Source organism: Lepisma saccharinum, chromosome 14 (assembly GCF_977018435.1).
Source record: "Lepisma saccharinum chromosome 14, izLepSacc3.1, whole genome shotgun sequence".
Classification (NCBI taxonomy): domain Eukaryota; kingdom Metazoa; phylum Arthropoda; class Insecta; order Zygentoma; family Lepismatidae; genus Lepisma; species Lepisma saccharinum.
The window spans coordinates 49,947,641-49,969,805 of NC_139242.1; the positions used below are offsets into that span (position 1 = coordinate 49,947,641).

General features: G+C 37.1%; 1 protein-coding gene across 1 annotated transcript; it reads right to left on the reverse strand.

The window, feature by feature from the left end:
• Nucleotides 1–149: 149 nt before the first annotated feature.
• On the reverse strand, nucleotides 150–21,273 carry LOC145998873 (putative RNA polymerase II subunit B1 CTD phosphatase RPAP2). Its single transcript, XM_083135569.1, has 7 exons — nucleotides 21,129–21,273; nucleotides 16,907–17,021; nucleotides 16,077–16,241; nucleotides 14,442–14,566; nucleotides 9,755–10,864; nucleotides 2,186–2,335; nucleotides 150–319 (listed from the first exon to the last, which is right to left on the reverse strand). The coding sequence occupies exons 1-7, from the start codon at nucleotides 21,185–21,187 to the stop codon at nucleotides 160–162; spliced, it is 1,884 nt and encodes a 627-aa protein (XP_082991695.1). The 5' UTR covers nucleotides 21,188–21,273; the 3' UTR covers nucleotides 150–159.
• Nucleotides 21,274–22,165: the final 892 nt, after the last annotated feature.

Sequence of the window (22,165 nt, forward strand, 5' to 3'; positions counted from 1 at the left end):
TTTCTGGTGTATATTATACCTAGGTATGTTCATAAAATGTAAGTTTCAAAAAAAAGGAGGAGGATACTATCTACAGTAATGCAAATGGATAGAAATAGAGCAGAAAGGTTTATTCGAACATTCCAAATAAAAAAAAAATGTTATGGGAAATATAAAATTTTATATTTTATTCAGTATATGATCTACATCAATTAGCCACGTCATTAACCTCTCCAGGTATCCCCCATCTAATTGAAATCCCAAAAGCATCATTGTAATGTACTTCTGCACAGTGTCATCATCCAAACAGGCTTTCAATCTTGGGTTTTGTAATGACAGCCTGGAAAACAAAAATAAGTGCACAAATAATATAGAATTCTACATTTAAAAAATTGCAAAATGTTGTATTCTTTTTTTAAAAAAAAATTAAGTCACTTTTCAGCATATTGTGAATTATATGCTCAGTAGGTAGGGCTGTGCAATACTGACTGAATATTTATACAGACATCAAAAAGTCAGGTGATTGGTACATACAGGGTGGGCACAAAGTCACTTTCCCCAAATATTTGATTTATTGGGGAAAGCAACTTTGTGCCCACCCTGTATGTACCTATGTGCTGATAAAGATACTCGGATACACATGAAGCAATGTACAATTTACCTGAGAAATTATAAATGTTTGGAAACTCATATTGCATTGCATATAATTCTGTTCAAAACGTTCCGAGAAAAGATTGCTTTCCATGTAAAAATTGTTTTTAGGACTGAAAATTAGTTTCTAGCAATCTTTCCATTTATGGTACTGAACACATTGATTATTAAGTACCTAGTCATATCATATATTCTGTTACAAAGTTTAGATAGGGATGGCAACACTGGTTGGTAAGGTAACCCCGCAATGTTGGATCAAACAACAACCAGTATCATTGTGTGTTTGGCTGTGGTAGCGGAAAGGTGAATTTCACGAGTCGAATGGAGTGTATACGAGAACCGTGTGGCAGTTATCCCACTGCACAAAGTTGGCAAATCACCATTGGACATTTTCAACACCCTGAAAAAGATCAATATCAGCAGGATGTTCATGCATCGGACCATCAACAGATACTGTGACACAGGGACAATTGAGGACCACCCCAGGAAAGGTAGACCTCGCAGTGTGAGGAGCCAGAAGTTCATGAAAGCAGTGGCGGTGCGGATTTGAAGAAATCCTGTCAGGAAACAAGCAGTGATGGCTCGAGAGCTGAACATTTCAAAAATGTCGATGTCGCGTGTGCTCCGAAGTGACCTAGGACTCTGCGCTTATCGGCGAAGTACTGGTCACTTTCTCACTCCACAGCTTAAGGTCCAGAGGGAGCAGAAAACAAAAAGACTCCTTCAGCATTATGCAAATGGTGGCCACATGAGGATCCTTTTCACGGACGAAAAAATCTTTATGATTGAAGTCTTACAATTGTCAAAACGACCGTGTTTATGCCTCGACATCCCAGGAAGCTTGTGACAACACGCCACGGATCCTTAGAGGCCATCATCCCGCTTCAGTGATAGTTTGGTGGGGGATTTCGTAGGATGGCACAACTGACTTCCACTTCTGTCAACATGGTGTGAAAACATCTGCAAAAGTGTACCAAGCGACAGTGTTGGAGCCACTTGTGAAATCGTTGACCCACACCATGTTGAACAATGAGCCGTGGAGCTTCCAGCAGCAATCAGCACTGGCCCACAAGGCAAACACCACACAGGAGTGGCTTCAAAGGAATGTGCCTGATTTAATTGCTCCAGCTGATTGGCCCTCCAGCAGCCCTGACCTCAGCCCATTGGACTACAGGCTATGGTCCATTTTCGAGGGCATACATTAGCTTGCTCACTGTGCCTGTAGTTCATTATTAACTTTGTAAGAGAATTTATGATATGACTAGGTATTTTCATTGTTTAGTTTTGATTTCCTGACACTCAGAAATCCCCAAAATGGAATTTGAATATCATTTTTCAATCAAAATTAGGATTATTATTTACCAAAAACAGAAATTTTAGGATCCTGGAAGCCTTGAATAGACAGTCACAACACAGTTTACTATAAATCTACGCTCCGTAGAAAATTCCTGTTATGCTGTCTACTCTAACAATATCAGCACCATATGTTTCATCACACTTATATCCTGATATGACTATTTTGTAATAATTGTTAATATAATTTTGATAAACTTACATTTTTATCACAATTAAACCAACGAGGCTCCACTCAGCAGGTTTGAAAGTTATATTGTCTGCACCTAGCGAGAAGCTGTCAACAATATTACGGACATCACTGCTGACATCTCTTGCCATCATACCAAATGTTCTAAGTAAGTCAGGCAATCTGAAAGAATAATGAAAAATTAGAATTACCCAGTTTTCACTCTTAGGCATATATACAAGGGGCGATCAGGTTGCTGCGATCCTAACATAGAAGGAATGCTGTTATGATTGATTTTTTATTTTGTTGTTGTTTAGTGATCCTTTATATGTTTTCAATCTGAATTACAAGTCTGAGTAGCGTACAGTTTTCTTTTTACAGGGGTTTAACTGAGTGAAGTTGTGTCAATTTGCCAGAATGGAGAAAACTGAGGTGAGAGCGGTGATCAAATATTTTGTGAAGAAGAACTGGACGGTATCCAAAATTCATGAGGACTTGGTGAATACAGTAGGGGACACTGCTCCTTCATACAATATGGTGAAGAGATGGTGTCGTGAGTTTAATTGTGGGAGAGAGTCGTGTGAGGATGAACATGCAGGTGGAGCACCAAAAACTGTCATGACGACCGAAAACATTAACAAAGTCCACGATATCGTGCTGAAGGATCGTCAATTCACTATCCGTCATGTTGCTGAGATGTGTGGACTGTCATATATCACTGTGCAAAACATAATTACCCAGGAATTGTAAATGAAAAAAATTGCTGCAAGATGGGTCCCTCGAAACCTCACCCCAGATCAGAAGCGCACCCGAGTGCTCATCAGTGAAGAACTTCTTGACAAGTTTCGTGCTGATATAGACGATTTCCTTGCCCGATTTGTAACTATGGATGAAACATGGGTCCATCACTTTGACCCAGAAACAAAATCACAAAGCATGGAGTGGAAACACTCACATTCTCCACCAACGAAGAAGTTCAAGGTGCAAACGTCAGCCAAGAAGGTGATGGCCTCAATTTTCTGGGACTGCAAGGGTGTCCTTCTTGTGGACTATCTACAAAGAGGCCAAACCATCACTGGCACATGCTACATTTCCCTAATCAAGAAATTAAGTGATTCCATCAAGAAAAAGAGGCGTGGGATGTTGATCCGTGGTGTGCTCCTTCACCAGGACAATGCACCTGTCCACACCTCACGCATTGCAAGGGCCGCTATCACAGATGCATCGTTCAAATTGTTGCCCCACCCACCCTATTCCTCAGATATGGCTCCCAGTTATTTACATTGGTTCAAACATTTGAAGAATGAAATTCGTGGGCAAAAATTTTCTGATGATTCTGAGGTGATAAGGGCTGTGGACTCGTGGTTGGAGGACCAGTCGGAAGATTTTTTTTTCAAGGTATCCAGGCGTTGGAGCACCGATGTGAAAAGTGCATTGGAGTTGCAGGGGAGTATGTTGAAAAATTTGCAAAAAATGAAACTCTATTGCCGCTCTTTCTATGTTAGGGTCAGAGCAACCTGATCGCCCCTCGTATGTGTAAATAATGTTCATAATGGTCTATATTTTTAAGCGTAGATTTCCTATGCAGCGTATTAGAGTAGTGCATCGGACCACTTTCGCTCGCTCAAACTCGTTCGAATCTCCCACGCTCGAACGTACCGTACTCATCGTGGAATGTTTGGCATCGTCCCGTATTTCAGAGCTTAATAAACATCTCTGTCAACCTAAAACCCATACATGGCAGGAATCCACTATATGCAATTACAATGCTAAATAATAATTCTGTATATTATTATGTAAGACTCAAATACAGCCACATATGAAAGTATGCAATGTCTACAGACCAAAACGTAAAATGGTTACACATGCTGAGAGACCTGCCTAAGCAATTACAAATATCGTATCACAGTGCAACAAGTACGTATGTACGTGTACAAAGTTCCGAACATGATAATCATATTCAATTCATATTCATTTTTTTTCAATTCACTTCGTCTTTTACTTCAATATCCATATTTGAGGGCTCACGACCGTAGACAAATTACAGAAATACGTGTACTAATAGGGTTCGAGAGTTTGAGTGTATTTCGCTTGTTCGGTCGTTTTTCGCTCAAGCGGAAGAAATATCAATTCTGTATGCCATCTAGCGTTGTCCGTGTGAACTATTTGCCGCTCGAGCAAAAAATGCTAATTGCAGTACTCTACAGCGTATCTTCCAATTAGTCTTTTTTCAGATTTTCAGTCAAGCTGTACTCTCTCAAAGTTTGAAGAATAATGAACACCATATGCAACATTGTTTTTATATTCATAAAAATACATCATCAACATTTTTAGCATTCATTAACATCATAAGTCAGTGAAGGTGATTAGACTCATTGCACAAAAACGGATATTTTTAATTTGTTATACAAATAAATAATAATTCCGTGTTACTTGCAAAAACACATAATTTATTCGGATCTTCTTTTTCGTGATTCACTACCCACCATGAAACAACCTTCTGTGAATGATGGCAATGAATACCATCCAAAATAAATACTCCCTCTGTCCCATAATTATTGTCCGGTACACCTTTGTTTGTTGTCTCATAATAATTGCCCGATATTCAAACTGTGACATTGGTGTATACAGAAGATGAACACGAAACAAGGGAATGAGTCATACAACTTTACTACTCAAGGATCAGTACAAATTGTGCTTTTTATCTGCCTCTTCATCTGTCATTCCTGTACTACCATTTTGGCATACCGGACTATAATTATGGGACAGAGGGAGTATGTGAACAACTTGTTTTTTATTCATAAGCTACACAAAAAGTATTACACATTTGTGTACAAAGATTCAATTATTTTTTTTAAAAAAAAACCTCCATATTTAGAACTGAACATTTTCCAATTAATACTGCATTGTGGATACATTCAATTTCTTAAATTTTTGATAGCATTTAACTTAAGAAATACAATACTTACACTCTGTTAAGTCTATCCAAAACAATCCTTCTGCGTAAAGCATTTTGGGCATGAAGATCTACAAGAGGAAGCAATAGTTCTGGAGTCTCTGGAGTCCATACTCAATAAAAACCCAGAAAAGCCCAATGACAGCATTGTGACATGGCGAGGAAGTGCCGCCATTAAATAAGCACTGCCCCTACTGCCTTGTAGGGAGGGGAGGGATCCCCAAAGGCTAAGGGAAGGAACCCTAACAGAAAACCGGCCAACGGCTCTAGAGATGGAAAAGACTGTAGAGTCCCAACATCCTAAGAGGCGGAAGAGCTACAACCCCACTGCCTTGTGGTAAGGGTTTTGACCCGAAGGCTATGGGAGCAAACCCAGAAAGAAAACCAAGCAAGGGCAGAGGCTTAAAGGGAGCACTCCTCCCACTGCCCTAGCTTCATCGTAGGGCTAATAACCCACATGAAGTGAAATAATACATATTCAGAGAAACACAGGAATAGAAGCCGAACAGAGTAAACAACGACGACAATGCAAGGTAAAACGGACTATGAGATTTGGAACCTGGAACATCACCTCCCTCTCAGGAAAGGAAGTGGAGATTGTAAAGGAAATGGAGAAATACAAATTAGAAATATTAGGAATTAGTGAAGTCAAAAAGAAAGGATCAGGAGAGGTTGACATGGAAAAAGGATATGTTCTCAGGTATTCAGGAGTAGAAAGAAGGAGTAGAGCAAAAGAAGGTGTGGGAATTATTGTTAGCGAAAGACTGAACACTAGAGTAACTGACTGGAAAGCAGTTAACTCTAGGATAATAAGACTGAATTTGGAATTGGAATTAAACCGTAGGATTACCATTATACAAGTATACGCTCCTACAGAGGATAAAGATGAACTAGAAAAAGAACTATATTACAACTCCCTCCAACAAATATTAGATGAGGCTAGAAATGTAACGGAAAACGTTATTATAATGGGAGATTGGAATGCTAGAGTGGGAAATGAAATTAGACGAGGACATGGAAGTTTGGGAAGGTATGGTGCTGAAAAGACCCGAAACAGCAATGGAGATAAAATGTTGGAGTTCTGTATTGATAACGAGCTCCGCATCGGAAACTCCTTCTTCCCGCATAAAAGAATACATCAAATTACTTTTGAAGCAATTAGCAGAGGAGCACAAAGCACAATAGATTACTGCGTATACACAAAAAACACCCATTATGATGTAATGGATGTAAGAGTTTTTCGCAGCGCCGAGCTCAGTACTCAACATAGACTACTAGTAATGACGACCCGATTCAAACCACTACCTGCACCAATTAAGATAAACCTTACTAAACTTAAAATATCAACATTAGAAACCCAAAATAAAAGAAAGGAGTTTCAGAGGAAACTGAAAGAAAAACTTAGAGAAAAAGAACAAAACCATGGACAAGAATGGAATGTGGAAAATAAATGGAAAGTAATGAAAGAAAGCCTCAATGAAGTTGCAACAGAAATATGTGGAATAGTAAAGATAACAAATAAAAAGAAGCAGACAAGATGGTGGAGCGATAATGTGAAAGAAAAAGTTGCAATTAAAAAGAAAGCATGGCTAAAATACTTAAAGACCAAAAGAATGGAGGACAAAGAAGCTTATATACAGGCAAGAGATACAGCAAAACGGATAGTGAGAACAGCGAAGAAGGAAACCTGGGAACAATTTGGAAAGGAAATAGAAGAAAATCATAAAAATAATCCAAGAAAATTTTGGCATGTGCTGAAAAATCTGAAAGGAAAACGAGGAAAGAAAATAAGGAATATCAAAAACAAGAATAACGAGGTGAAAACCAATATGAAGGAAATTTTAGATACGTGGAATGAATATTATGCGGAAACCTTTAGAGAAGAAGAGGAATTGTATGAGGAAAGACCCATGAGGGCAGAAAATGAGAACGTGGAAGCTGAGGAAGAAATCCAACTAAAAGAAGTACAAGAGGCAATTACATCTTTAAAAACTGGTAAAGCACCCGGTTGGGATAATATACATCCAGAATTTATAAAATATGGAGGAAAGGAAATAGTAAAATGGATATGGGATTTATACAGACTAATATGGGCAACAGAGAAAATACCAAAAGATTGGGAACAGAATGTAATAATTCCTATACATAAAAAAGGAAGTACCCTCGATTGCTCAAACTATAGAGCAATATGCTTAGCGCCAGTGGCCCAGAAACTATATTCACACATTATAGAAAAAAGATTAAGGCAACAAGTGGAAGATAAATTGGAAGAAGAACAAGCAGGTTTCAGGCCTCATCGTCAAACTCAAGATCTAATCTTCTCCCTGAGGAACGCAATAGAGAAGATATTAAGCAGAGGAGGGGAAATATTTACAGCTTTTATTGAATTAAAGTCTGCCTTCGACAGAGTACCAAGAGGACAAATATGGAAGGCCCTTCATCAGTTCCAAGTAACGTCAAAACTGACTAGAATAATTCAAAGTCTATATAAGAATGTTAAAGGAACGGTTAGAATAAATGGACAATCCTCCAAGGAATTTAATATGGGAAAAGGAGTAAAACAAGGTGACGGACTTAGTCCTCTTCTTTTCATATTATTCATGGATCAAATTATAAAACAATGCAAAAGAAGAACAAGAAAATGCAAAATTGGAAATTATAAGATGAAACCGGTATGGGTACAAACATTAGTATACGCTGATGATATTGTTCTCCTAGCAAAAGATAGCAACAGCCTACAAAATGCTGTCCTAGAGTGAGGCCGAGCATTCAAAGAACGAAAGATGGAAATCAATGTTAGCAAAACGAAAGTCATGCACTTCACTAAACAAGAACCAGCAAGGATGCACATTCATTGGAATAATAAGACCTTAGAACAAGTAGAACAGTTTGAATATTTAGGAACCATACTAACTGCGGACGGGAAAATGGACTCTGAAATTAATCACAGAATTCAGAAAGCAAATAATCTGTACTATAATATTAGTAACACCATTATAGGTAAAAAGGAGATTAGTAAAGAAACAAAAATGAAAATATATAAAACAGTCTATCTCCCCACGCTATTATATGGATCAGAAAGCTGGATAATGCAAACTAAATTGGAGAGCAGACTTACTGCTACTGAAATGAAATTCTTAAGAAAAACTGTAGGAAAGACAAGGAGAGATATGATAAGAAACACAACAATAAGAAGAGAATGCCTGAATCAGGAACCACTGATTGAAATAATCGAGAAGAGGGAATTAGGCTGGCTGGGACATCTTATTAGGATGGAGGAAGAGCGTAAACCGAAACAAATATTTGAGGCCCGACCAGAAGGAAAGAGAGGAAGGGGACGACCCAGGTTGAACTGGAACCAGTACATTTATGGACTGGCACAGAAGAGAGGGAAGACACCGGACGAAGTGAAAAGACTGGCACAGGATAGAACTTCTTTCAAGAAGTGGCTGAAAGGACCCGACGCCTAAGTGGGCATAAGGGAAAAGAAGAAGAAGAAGATGAAAGTATGCAATGTCTACAGACCAAAACGTAAAATGGTTACACATGCTGAGAGACCTGCCTAAGCAATTACAAATATCGTATCACAGTGCAACAAGTACGTATGTACGTGTACAAAGTTCCGAACATGATAATCATATTCAATTCATATTCATTTTTTTTCAATTCACTTCGTCTTTTACTTCAATATCCATATTTAAGGGCTCACGACCGTAGACAAATTACAGAAATACGTGTACTAATAGGGTTCGAGAGTTTGAGTGTATTTCGCTTGTTCGGTCGTTTTTCGCTCAAGCGGAAGAAATATCAATTCTGTATGCCATCTAGCGTTGTCCGTGTGAACTATTTGCCGCTCGAGCAAAAAATGCTAATTGCAGTACTCTACAGCGTATCTTCCAATTAGTCTTTTTTCAGATTTTCAGTCAAGCTGTACTCTCTCAAAGTTTGAAGAATAATGAACACCATATGCAACATTGTTTTTATATTCATAAAAATACATCATCAACATTTTTAGCATTCATTAACATCATAAGTCAGTGAAGGTGATTAGATTCATTGCACAAAAACGGATATTTTTAATTTGTTATACAAATAAATAATAATTCCGTGTTACTTGCAAAAACACATAATTTATTCGGATCTTCTTTTTCGTGATTCACTACCCACCATGAAACAACCTTCTGTGAATGATGGCAATGAATACCATCCAAAATAAATACTCCCTCTGTCCCATAATTATTGTCCGGTACACCTTTGTTTGTTGTCTCATAATAATTGCCCGATATTCAAACTGTGACATTGGTGTATACAGAAGATGAACACGAAACAAGGGAATGAGTCATACAACTTTACTACTCAAGGATCAGTACAAATTGTGCTTTTTATCTGCCTCTTCGTCTGTCATTCCTGTACTACCATTTTGGCATACCGGACTATAATTATAGGACAGAGGGAGTATGTGAACAACTTGTTTTTTATTCATAAGCTACACAAAAAGTATTACACAGTTGTGTACAAAGATTCAATTATTTAAAAAAAAAACCTCCATATTTAGAACTGAACATTTTCCAATTAAAACTGCATTGTGGATACATTCAATTTCTTAAATTTTTGATAGCATTTATCTTAAGAAATACGATACTTACACTCTGTTAAGTCTATCCAAAACAATCCTTCTGCGTAAAGCATTTTGGGCATGAAGATCTACAAGAGGAAGTAATAGTTCTGGAGTCTCAACACTGTCGGTCTTCTCTGCAGATTTCTTGACTGCTTCATCGGCTGCATATTGAAACTTTCCTTGGAAATATGCCCTGACTTTCATTTCATTTTGTTTCACTTCTTCTTTCAAAATGTTGTATTGAGGTAGTGGTTTCAAGTCTTTCTTATTGGATGTGACATTTTTGTCAAAAATTTTATCCTCCATGTCCAACATATCAAGTTTCCTGCACAGGGATTCATATTTTCTGCGAAGTTTTGGATCCCATGAAACCTCAGATAATGGTTTGTAATGTTCTTTGATGCTGTCGCCTTTCTCTGCAACTAGTTCCTTAACATGCTCGGCACCAAGCAACAGACACATTGTGTCCACAGTAAACCATTCTCGTAAACACTTTTCGACGTGGAAAACTGAAAATATCACTTTGGGTACATCTGATGTTCTCTTCTCGTTTTTTCTTTTTTTCTGTTTTTCAGTCTTGGATTGACTAACTTGCTGACTCACAGTTTCTTTGTGCTGGTGAGATTGACTACTTGTGCTTGATAACTCACTACTTCCAGGGTCTCTTTCTACACTATGTACAACTGTATTTTCACTAAGCGAGTCTCCAATTTTACCACTGGCAGCCTTAACCTCAATCTCAGTATTTTGATTTACACTTTCCACTCCACTACATGGAGAAGCAAATAACTTCTCCTCATCATTATCTCTACTTTTCTTAATATCTCTGTTGTTAAGTAACTCCTCATGATAATTTACACTACTGTTTTCAACTTTGCTATTATCCATTGTTTCGTCCCTACTTTTCACTTCTGCACTTTCTTCACGTAGTCCTTCTGTACAATTTTCAAATGCGCATGCTTTTTCTTTTTCCTGCACTTCCAGAGTATCAATATTCTCTGCTAATTTTGTTAAGGCATCCATAGAAACATTGGACACCGACGTGAACTTTGTCTCGTTATCATCCTTTTGTTTCAATTCCTCAACTTCTTGCTTCAAAGTGCTATGTCCTAAGTGAACTTCATCTCCAGCACTCCCACTGCAATAAACAAACACTTATGAATTCATATATTATGTAATTTGAATGAAGGTTTCCAACGTCACGTGCCAGCAACATGCTTGTTAAACAACAACACAAAACACACAAACAGCATGATAAGAGACACTTAAAAGTTTGTCCAAGTTTTTGACTCCATCTGGGAGTCATCATTAAGGCTGGTCGAGAGACGGCCGAAGTTCTGATGGCGGTCTGCAGTGTTGGTAAGTTCCTGGTTATTCCAATTGATGGCTAAGGGAGATGGGTCTTTTTTTTTAGTTTGATTGTGTAAAGCCCCTATCACATGGAACTGGATTTCTAGTAGGAACGCTCTAGTTGACGTTGGACTGGCTACCCATTTGCTAGTTTTCGCCTCACACGGTACTTGTTATACCGTACTTGTCGATAGTCTTTCGTTCCCATAATGGCGGCCGCGCGAGATGTAAACAATGTATCACTTCACACTTTTAAACGACGATAACTATTCAACCGAGAGGAATATCGCTTCGTATTAAATGGTTTTAGGTAGAGAAGAACGGCACTGATAAAATACATACTTTACAACGTTTACTATACAAGTATGAAAGAATATTTTAGCTTTTTCAATTGTAAACATGCCTTTCGTGCTGTATGCACTCGGAAACCACAGACAAAAAAGGCTACTTTGCAAACTCACAGATTATCTTCACATGGCCAAACTTTGCTCTGATTGGCTGTTCCACAGAATCTAGTCGAAGAAGTTAGTAGCAATTAGAACATGTCCTATTCCTCAAAACCAGTCAAGCAGTCAGCCAGGCGGCCATAGTTTCTACCTAGAAAGTCAGTTCATCGCCAACTAGAAATCCAGTTCCGTGTGATAGGGGCTTTATATATACCATGATAAATAAAGATTTCCACATGACAATTTTTGGGAAAATCTTTATTTATCATGGTATAACACAGTCAAACTGAAAAAGGCCCATTTCTCTTAGCCATCAATTTGAACAACCAGGAACTTCCCAACACTGCAATGACACCTTCCGGCAGATACAGCAAGCAATGTCATTGGAATCTTGACCGTGTCTTCTTCGTTGTCCCTCAACCAGCCCCGATACACAGTACAGTCAAAAGCTTGGACAAACTTTTAAAGTGTCTCGAATTGTGCTGTTTATGTGTTTTTGTTTTGTTTTTACCTTGAATGAATGTTATTACTGAGCACACAACTGCATGGAGTTGATCTGTGTGTCAGAGTGGTATCTCAGTGTGCTACGATGCCAGGAGTACCAGGTTTGAATCCCAGCCTGGGAAAGGGTGTTCTTTGTGTGTGTGTCTTCATCAATTTCAACACATCACAATTCACCCTTGTCGTCACAATTAGTTAAAAGTGGCAGAAAAGTGAAGCTACATAAAAAAAAATACAAATATAACTGGAGTTTTACACTTCATATTAATTTACCAGTATATTGTGATACCAATAGTATTGATGGAACAGATTAATCGATAAAATTACTAATCATTTAATTGATCCTGTATATCCATAAATATCCTGTAATTTGGTGCAAAAATGCTGACATTTTAAAATTATTTTCACAAATTTAAATGTACCGTATAATTTACATAGCTTGGTTTTGTAAAATAAAAGCCTAAATAGCGAGTTTATTTTTCACATGCATATCTCACTGCATTTACCTAGTTACAATTATTTGGAACTTTATGTCAGATTGGTACCAGCAAAAATTTCATATTGGTTCATCCCTAATAGAAAATGTACCAGCATTGTACCTGCTAGCCTGATATAAAATGCTATAAACATTTCTGCATAATATTTTATTTTCTGTTTAATAGGGATGGATAGATTAATTGGTAATGTTAATGGCATTGGCCAATATAGGTAAAATATGATATTTCTATAAACAGGCTTTAACTTTGTGCTAAATTTTGCAATTTTGTTCATATGCTAAGGATTTTATAAAGATAGTGACAGCAGATGCTGAAAATAATAAAAAAACACCATGGCACAAGAGCATGTTGACAAATGCCTGCTAAATAGCATATCTATTGGGTTATGAGCATATGAGGCTCATTCTTAGTGCTACATTTGTGCCTGGAGCCCATACTTCTTTTTAAAGTAGTTGCCCGATTACCTTTGCAATGCTAGGTCAACAAACAAAATTTTCGGGTTACCACCAGGAATCAAACTCTTGTTTGTTCTAAAGATGAGACTTAGAGACTTGCATATTTGCAGGTACATTTTTCTACCATGTTTTGTCACGATATGATGCAAAATAAACTCTTAAGGCTCGGATGGACCTTTGGCTGACACCATGGCAGCTATTTTCGAATTTCAAAATCTAAAAAATTGCATATGCTAGGGCATTCATGTAAATCTTTCTGTGGCTTGCTTCCGCTCTTGTCTGGATATCATCACCAAAATTTCTTCCAAATAAATATCCTGTTTCTACATCCAATTAGAATTGTGTAAATGTTTATATTGAAATGTATTTTGTCCATTAATGTGGTTTTAGGGAATGTTGAAAAATATTTTACTTACATTCTACTGTGTATATTATTCAAATATATTGTGTTTTAAAAACTTGCACTTCAATGTAATTTTGCAAACTGCTGTAATAAGGCACAAAGGCTTTTCACGGCAGTATAAAAATGTTTAAATAAATAAATATCATCAATAGTTAAATAGATTTATGCAGCCAAAAAACTATTAAGAAAATCTAGGCAACAGCGAAAGTAAACCACATGAAAGTTCATGTGAATGTAATTTTTCAGATTTTAGAATATCATAGTGATTTTTCAAAAGGAGATGAAAATTTGAAAACAGATGCCCTGGCTTCTGCCAAAGGTCCAACTGAGCCTTAAACATGAAATTTATTTACCAACACAACACTTTCTGAAGTTTGCAAGTTATGCAAAATCATGGAAAATTTATTAATTCTGCTGCAAAAATTTGAGAAGCAAAAATGGACTCCTTCACACAGGAATAAACTTAACACCCTGATAGCTACATAAATGTGCTATTAGAAAGGAAATTAAATGTTTATTTTTAAGAAAAATATAGTTTTCAAATCAAATTTGCAATTTTATTCACCATTTTAACACCAAAATGCCATTTAATCCTGAAATGTGTCCAGTTTTTGTACTAAAGTCTTGATCTTTTATTCACCATATGTGGCCCTAATGAGACAACACTAACCAATCAGTTACACAGGAACCAAAATGAACACAACCACCAAAAAGTACCGTATATGCTACATGTTCAAGAATATTCCACTTGAGTTTAAAATGATGTGAAACTATAATTAATTAACCTGCCCGTGCAACATTATATCATGCAGCACCAAAGGGAAAGGTGCATTGCACCATGCCATGACAAAAAGGGATGTGGAGGTAGGGTACAACATATGTCCCACCAGCAGCAGACAAACAACTACACCCACAGGGAAGCTTTTGGAAAGGTACCTAAATAGACAACTTGCTAAAAAAAATGTGTGGAACAATGAATAAGTTGGTAAAAGTGTTGATCAAACTACAAGTGTGTGCCACTATAAGCAGTATGAAACAAACAAAGACGTACTGAAGTTCTTACCTTGTTTTCACAGGAATAAGCTGAAATTTTGGTATCTCTTCCGTATCTCTCAACCATAAAGGACTTGTAAGCAACTGATCTTTGATATACTTTGAAGCCTTGTAACAAACATTACTGCAAAAATTCTACAAAACAGGAAGAAAGTTGAAAAATATTACAATGTACATAATATTATCTGATTAATTTCTTAAATGTGCATTAAGCACAGCTGCTAAATATTAAGAGGTAAAACACAGTTTTTACCTAAATGTGGCTTACAAAGTTCTTTCTGATATTAATTACTAGATTTATTATTGTTGCTGCAATAACAAAAAGTGCACAAATCCTGGCGTTAAAAGCACAAAGAAAAAGGCTAGAAGGATAATAGTCACTTGATTAAAAACAAACTGCTTCTATTCGTCAGAGCAAAGCCAGTGCTGCTGTCAGTGGGCAGTGACATGTGTTGTTAACTATGACTATGACTGATGACTATTAAACCTTGTTTAATGTGATTTTAATGGAGCACCCTGGAGAAGGATCGGGTGACGGACCCAAAATGTTGGTTTTAGAAAGAACCTTATATGCCACACATAAGCAAAAACTGTATTTTGCCTCAATTATTATGTGAATATATACACCGAATACAAATTTCTGTTTCATCAGAGAAATTCCTAATAACGAATGCAAATATCCACACATTTTGACTTATCAACTATGCTATTTTGCAATTATTTTTATGAATAACATATTTCATATGCTCTAGTTTTCCGAAATGTACAGTAAATATCAGTTTATTTTCTAACGCAAAACCCATTACAATGATCTGGTTACACTCATGTCCCTCAAGGAATATTTGCAATTTCATATTGGGTAGATAAATTTTACATTGGTACTTTAACAATATCATACATGTCACATATTGAATTATTATTTATTGTGTGAAGCTTTGCTTACTTGTACAAAAATAAATCTTAGATACACATGATGCCATATGTAATAACATTTTGGTGAAACGATGAAATGACTTATGCTTAAAAATGCTACATTGTAGATTTAAATGAAGTATGAATATACATAGAATGGAAAGTTTGGTGGTTAAAGTACCCCACGCACCTGGTGATGAAAGCACATTGAGAGATGTGGAGACAGGGCCACACACATTCTTGATCTACAACACATTTTTGAGGGTGATGTGATTAGCACCATGCTCCAGCTACCTATACCACCACCCACCCAGGTACACATTTATTTAAGGCTGGGTGAACCCAGGAGTCACTTTATGCAAGGACAAGGCTGGAAAATTCTGACCTTGCATCGCCCACTCCAGGAACTGAATGTGGATTTCCCCACATGGTAGACACACACCCTACCAACTAGATCATTATGGCTCCTAGATTTTGGAAGAAACAGGGAGTACAAATCTGAGAACTAAAGATTCATAGTGGGACTGTATATGAAGTATCTGATTTGATCTTGCACTTAGAAATTGTAACCAAATATGGAAAACAATAGAGTATTATGTGTAATATGACCTTTCTGGAGACAGTGTGTAAAAAGTTCAAAACTGATCTTGATATGAAATTTCATTATATATTCCCAAGTGCAAACTGTACGAATCACAAGACAACTCTAATTTTTAAAAAAACGTATTCTTACCTTTCTTTCTGTAATATCATACACTTTGTTTAGTTTCAATGAAATATGAAACTGCTGTTTTGGAACAAATGTAAGTGATTTCAAACACAGTGGGTAACCACATAGCCTTGTGATGGCTCTTTCTTCAACAATGTCTTGGAAATGTTCCTGACTTATGAATTTAAGCTGGAAAAAGAAGAAAGGAAAGAAAGAAAAATTAGTTACAAATAAACTAACATGACGAAAAGTTAAATATAGTGTTGTTTCTTATCTGATTCTGGTTTCCAATGATTCATTGTTAATTGCAAATGAAATTCAGTGCTGAGTTCACAAGAGCATTTTATCTAGCAATTATTCTGTATTTCAGGCACTTCTTTATGTAGTACATAATATCCTTGTGGTTCACACTGTGTCTTGAAATATGTGGATATTCACACTTCTTATGTGACCAAATTTACTTTAACTGGCAGACATTTTTGTATAATAAATGCAATTAGTTACTTTGGATTTGATAACCGGTTTGCAGCATGTGCTTTATATTTTATACATGCTAGTTTACATATTTTGGCAAAATTTCCATGTTTATATACACGCATGGTGCAGTCATGGAAACTTCTGGATTGTAATGTTCCGATTGGAAGTCTATGGAGTTGTTACAACCCAGAAGTGTCTGTGACTGTACCAAGAAGAGCAGCTTACAAAATATTGAATTTGTACACTGTCATTTTGTGTTGCTTTTCTGCTACGGGCTGCAACAAGGAGGATAATTGATGATTCCAAGTTTATGCAGAAACACACAAAGGTCAGAACTTCAACCTGTAAATGGACTTAATATTTGCTTGTGTACTCACACTATCTATAAACCACTCCTTGTCCACTGGATTCTCCACAAGTCTCTGAACTATCAGCATCGCTCTGGCATTACATTCCCTTTTCTTCTGAATATCTGCTTCCACGATCTCCTGTCTGAAATGCAAAACAATCAGTTTGCATGAATTATAGCAATCAGAGTTTGAAATTTAACTTCAATATTTAGTTGCCAATGTACCCTCAATCCAACAAATCTTGCTGTCAAAGCTGATAAGTTAGCTGCAAACCATGTATCAAATGATAAACACAAAAATAATAATAATAATTATATATTTCTCTTTGTTTCATAATCACAAAAAACAACAAAATTAATGCAATTTATTTTAAAACTTTTTAATGCAATTTATTTTAAAACTTTCTTTACCATCATTTTGCGCCTATCTTGAAATATAAATAATTTTTAGTCATTATAGAGCTTCAAACATCTGATATCATACCTGTAGGGTAAAAGCATACGTATGTCTGCAAGAAACATTTTTTAGACCTATCAAAAATAAATAAAACTGCTCATTCTGCAATTATATGAAGGTAACAAATCCTAAACCATTCTTCATTAAGCCTAATGATAACAAACCCATACTATTCAAGTTGATAAGTGGCCTCCCCGACGGTGCAGTGGTAGAGTCAGGAGTCAAAAATTTCAAACGAAAATAATTTTTGAGTTTAAATTTCCCACCGATTCCGGGACAGATAGCCCCAAAAACCATTCACGGATAGCACAACGAAACATTACAATTTTTTCGTAAAAAAAATGCGAAAAAGTTTTAAAAAAATGGATCAGATGAGCTTTATTCACGGGTATTTCTTGGGTTCCGAAGGTTGAAACACTGCATAACGAATGAAAATCAACAAAACACAAGCACGACGCGCGATTATGTGGGAAGGTGTACGCGCCATATTGTGTCTCAGGCAAGTGAAAAGACTACAAGAAAGTACTCATAATGTGAAAAATTGCAATTACTCTGAAGAAAAAAACGTCAATACACCTGAAGGAATGTTCCGCGAAGCAGATAGGTAAGTACGAATGTCAAAAATTGACGAAACAAAGAAGTTATAGGTGTCCTAAGAATAGTAAATTTTTACGTATTTTACACTATCTACAAGTTTTCTGAACCTGTTCTTTTTCATGCACCATGCACACACAAAGAAGCAATGACCATGCAGAATGCAAACGAGCAAAGCACACACATTCACAACGCGGACACAAAGACGAGCCTGCAGTGTTATTAACTCCCATCGGTTACCACCAAAAGGCAATAAGGACGTAAAGTAGAGTCTAGCCCTAGTATTACTTAGCAGAGAGACTATGATTGGAAAAGTAGTTTACTTGTGCATCCATGGATTCCAGCAATTTTTCATTTTTTTCAATCGTCTCAGTGTGAAGTTCTCGCAGATTTTCATACGAGGCTCGAAGGGGGGTTTCATGCTTGTTAGGGGTCAGAGATTTCATGATCAGGTGATAGAAGCATTTGGGATGTTATTTGAATCCTTGGAGTCCTAAACTGAACCCACCTAAAGTAACAGTACGAGGGTCACTATTTATATTTTGAGCCTTGGCAACACTGATTGAAGTTAGGCGCGATCTGACGTTTGCACGGAATCGTCTGGCATTATTGACCATAATGTACTTCAAAAGTTTTGTCAATAGCTTGGAGATTGCGCAACAACAATAAAATGGAATTAACTCGTGAACATTTTCGTGCGATGATTTTTTACGATTTTCGACATGGATTATCAAGACAAGAGTGCATCGATCAACTTACTTCCACATTTTGCGATGAAGCCCCATCCTTTGCCACTGTGAAACGCTGGTATAACGAATTTAATCATGGCCGCCATTCGCTTACCGACGAGATTCGCGAAGGTCGTCCAAAATCAGTTGTTGTTCCACAAAACATTGATGCTGTGCAAAACCTAATACTGCAAGATCGTCAAGTGACATACTGTGAGATTGAGGCAACCATAGGTATTAGTTCCACCAGCATATATAAAATATTACATGATCATTTACCTGTGAGAAAGGTATGTTCTTGTTGGATCCCACACAATTTGACAAAAACTCAAAAAGACGCTCGCGTCAATTGGTGCAAACAAATGCTCAATAAATACTCGGGAAAACTGGTCATGTGGCAACTGTGCCTTTAGAGGAACGTAGAACGGTCAACTCTGAATGGTACACAACAATTTGTTTGCCAGAGGTCTTCGGTCAAATACGGAAAATAAACAAATGCCGTCGGATCATTCTTCATCAAGACAATGCCAGCTGTCACACATCTCGTCTAACAACCGACTTCATGAACAGTCAAAAAATCGAATTGACGGGTCATCCGCCGTACAGTCCTCATTTGGCACCCAATGACTTCTTCTTGTTCCCGAATGTCAAGAATAAATTGCGTGGACAACGATTTTCGTCGGCGGAAGACGCCGTTGATGCGTTCAAAAACCATATTATGGGGGTGTCTCAAGAAGATTGGAAAAACTGCTGTGACAAATGGTTCGAATGAATGCAAAAGTGTATTCACCATAAAGGAGAATACTTCGAAAAACAATAAAGCAGTTTTCAATGCCAAATTCCTGTTTTTTCATTGTTAAGCTCAAAATATAAATAGTGACCCTCGTAAAAGCTTTTAGGGAGGTTTCATAAATTCTAAGAACCCTAAACATTACCCACGTAACATAACAACAAAAGCAGGTAACAACATTATAGTATAGGGGAGTCGGTTTCCTTCAAATTTACAGGAGAAAGTAGTTTACGGAAATCATTTTCTGTAGCATTGTGGAAGTTCGTGAATGTAGTTTTGATCCATTTTAATGCGAATTCATGTTGTTTTCTGCGAAAATCTCTGTCCGACACGCTGTTTCTGCTGCCGTCATTTGCTTTCTGCACGACAGCACAATGTTCCGTGTGTGAGATGATGTAACCGCGTAGTGAGTGTTTCAAACTCGCAGTTTTTCACTAGAACATGACATGTCGAGTATTTTTAATTTTTTTTATAACTATGCCTGCCTAACCTAACTTAACCTAACCTTAAGGAAAATGTTTTTTGGGGCTAACGTCAATGCTTTGTGAGATATTAGCATAATTTCAAATACGGGCACGAAAGTAGGTATTTTCCGGTGAACAAGGTTCCAACACTGCATAAATCGACAAAACACTCGCACAACGGGACCTGAAGTGGTACGCTGTCGCCCGCCATAATGTGTTACAGAATCGAAATAACATGTAACAGTAAGTACTCGTAAATGTAAGAAATAGACATTATCTTACTTAGAAATGCATTATTTCACCTTAGGAAATGTTCTGCATTCCAAAATAGTACGTTAGAATGTGAAAAAGTCCGAAATATATGATTTATAGGTGTCTCCCCCATACTATAATACTACCCAAAAGCATTTAGTGACATAATACCTCCGGTAAAAATCTGATATTCCTTCTTTGTTTTGTCAATTTTTGACATTTGTACTTACCTATCTGCTTCGCGGAACATTCTTTAAGGTGTATTCACGTTTTTTTGATGAAAGTAATTGCAATTTTTCACATAATTTTAACTATGTTTGCCTAACCTAACCGACACTAACCTAACCACACGTCAATGGTTCGTGGGGATAGCGTCAATGGTTCGCAATTATTTTGCAATTTCTAGATCCTGAGGTACTAATCTGATATTCCCCGGACAGATTTCTTCATTTTCACAGAAGAAACTACTTACGGTAATAAGTTCCTGTAGCATTGCCTAACATCTAGAAGGTGTTTTGTGTGATGTGGGAATGTTTCATAGCGGAAATTCATGTTCTTTGTTAGAAATTGGCCGGAGTCACCTGCCCCCAAATGAGCCCCAAACATTTAAATTTGAAGACATCCGAATTTCACACAAAACACCTTCCCGATGTTAGACAATACTACAGGAACTTATGACGGTAAGTAGTTTCTTCTGTAGAAATGAAGAAATCTGTCCGAAGGAAAGTAAACTAGTACCGCAAATAATTTTTTACTTTAACTTTCCCACCGATTCCGGGTTGGATAGCCCCAAAAACCATTCACGGAATGTTCCGCGAAGGAGATAGGTAAGTACGAATGTAAAAAAATTGACGAAACTAAGAAGTTATAGGTGTCCGAAGGATAATAAACTGGTAACCAACCACCAAGTACCCTTCACGTGAATTTTGTATGCTTAATTCTCACCACATTCATGCAATTCATACCTTTTAGCACGTAAGAAATCGTCAGCTTGCGAAACCTTCGGGCTCCTAATGGGCGGCATTTCTTGAAATAAACAAATGCCTTTTAATATTTAGGAAACGTACATTACTTTCTTTTCAAAGAAGACAGAAAAATTATATGACAAAATAAAATTCTTTAAGGGTTTTTCTTATCGCACAACACGAGGAACATCCGTGCGACCTGACGTCACCGGCAAAAACCTTCATCGTTAGGCCAAATGACTAAATCATTCGGATAGGCTTGTTAGGTTTAGTTCTTTTAGGATAAATAATATACTTACATTGTTTTTATGCTAAGAGAACCAAACATAAGAGACCCAACATAACAATGTACAAAATTCTAATCTGACGTCAGAACACAACGTTGCCCTCGCGTTGTGCGATAAAGGGACTGTTTATAATAATTACGTGTTCTTTTTGGAAATATACTAAATGTCCCATACCGAAAAGGAAATTTCTGTTTGAAAAATAGGAGAACTTAAAACTAGATAGTCTCTTCCAAACAAAGTTATCTAATTTAGATATCAACATTATCATCGAGGTAAATAATATAAATCAGTAGAAATACGAGATAATTATTGTAGCTCTCAGGGATTGATGGATAGATTGCAATACACTTTCTGCCCAAAGAGTTGACGAAGGTTGCGCTACAGCGCTGTAGTTGCGCTGCCAGCGGAAAAACCTGTAAATGTTTCCATTGCTTCCTTTGCCTGATGGAATTGAGCACTCGGATTAAAGATGACCGTGAATCGAGACATCCTTTATGCTACAACCATCTACAACTCAACTATGGGTGTGCGGCTGCGGGACAGAATTTTTCGGCTCGGGACTGGATCAGGACGGGAAATTTTTAAAATCGCGACATTCGAGACGCGAAAAATTCGCAATTTCCCGACAGAGTCGGGAAATTTTCGGAGCAGGTAGTATTCCAAATTTTTCGACGCTCTGGAAATTTTGAATTCTAAACGTCATTTTCACCGTACGTGATTGTTTTAGCATTTCTGGTACACAAACTAACA

Bases quoted from the DNA above. Each gene is read 5' to 3' on its own strand.
- LOC145998873 (XM_083135569.1), bottom strand. From the start codon at position 21,187: ATGCCGCCCATTAGGAGCCCGAAGGTTTCGCAAGCTGACGATTTCTTA. The intron at 10,865-14,441 runs GTAAGAACTTCA...TGTTTATTGCAG, and splicing joins CTTATTCCTGTGAAAACAAG to TGGGAGTGCTGGAGATGAAG. The intron at 2,336-9,754 runs GTAAGTATCGTA...TTATTCTTTCAG, and splicing joins TTGGATAGACTTAACAGAGT to ATTGCCTGACTTACTTAGAA.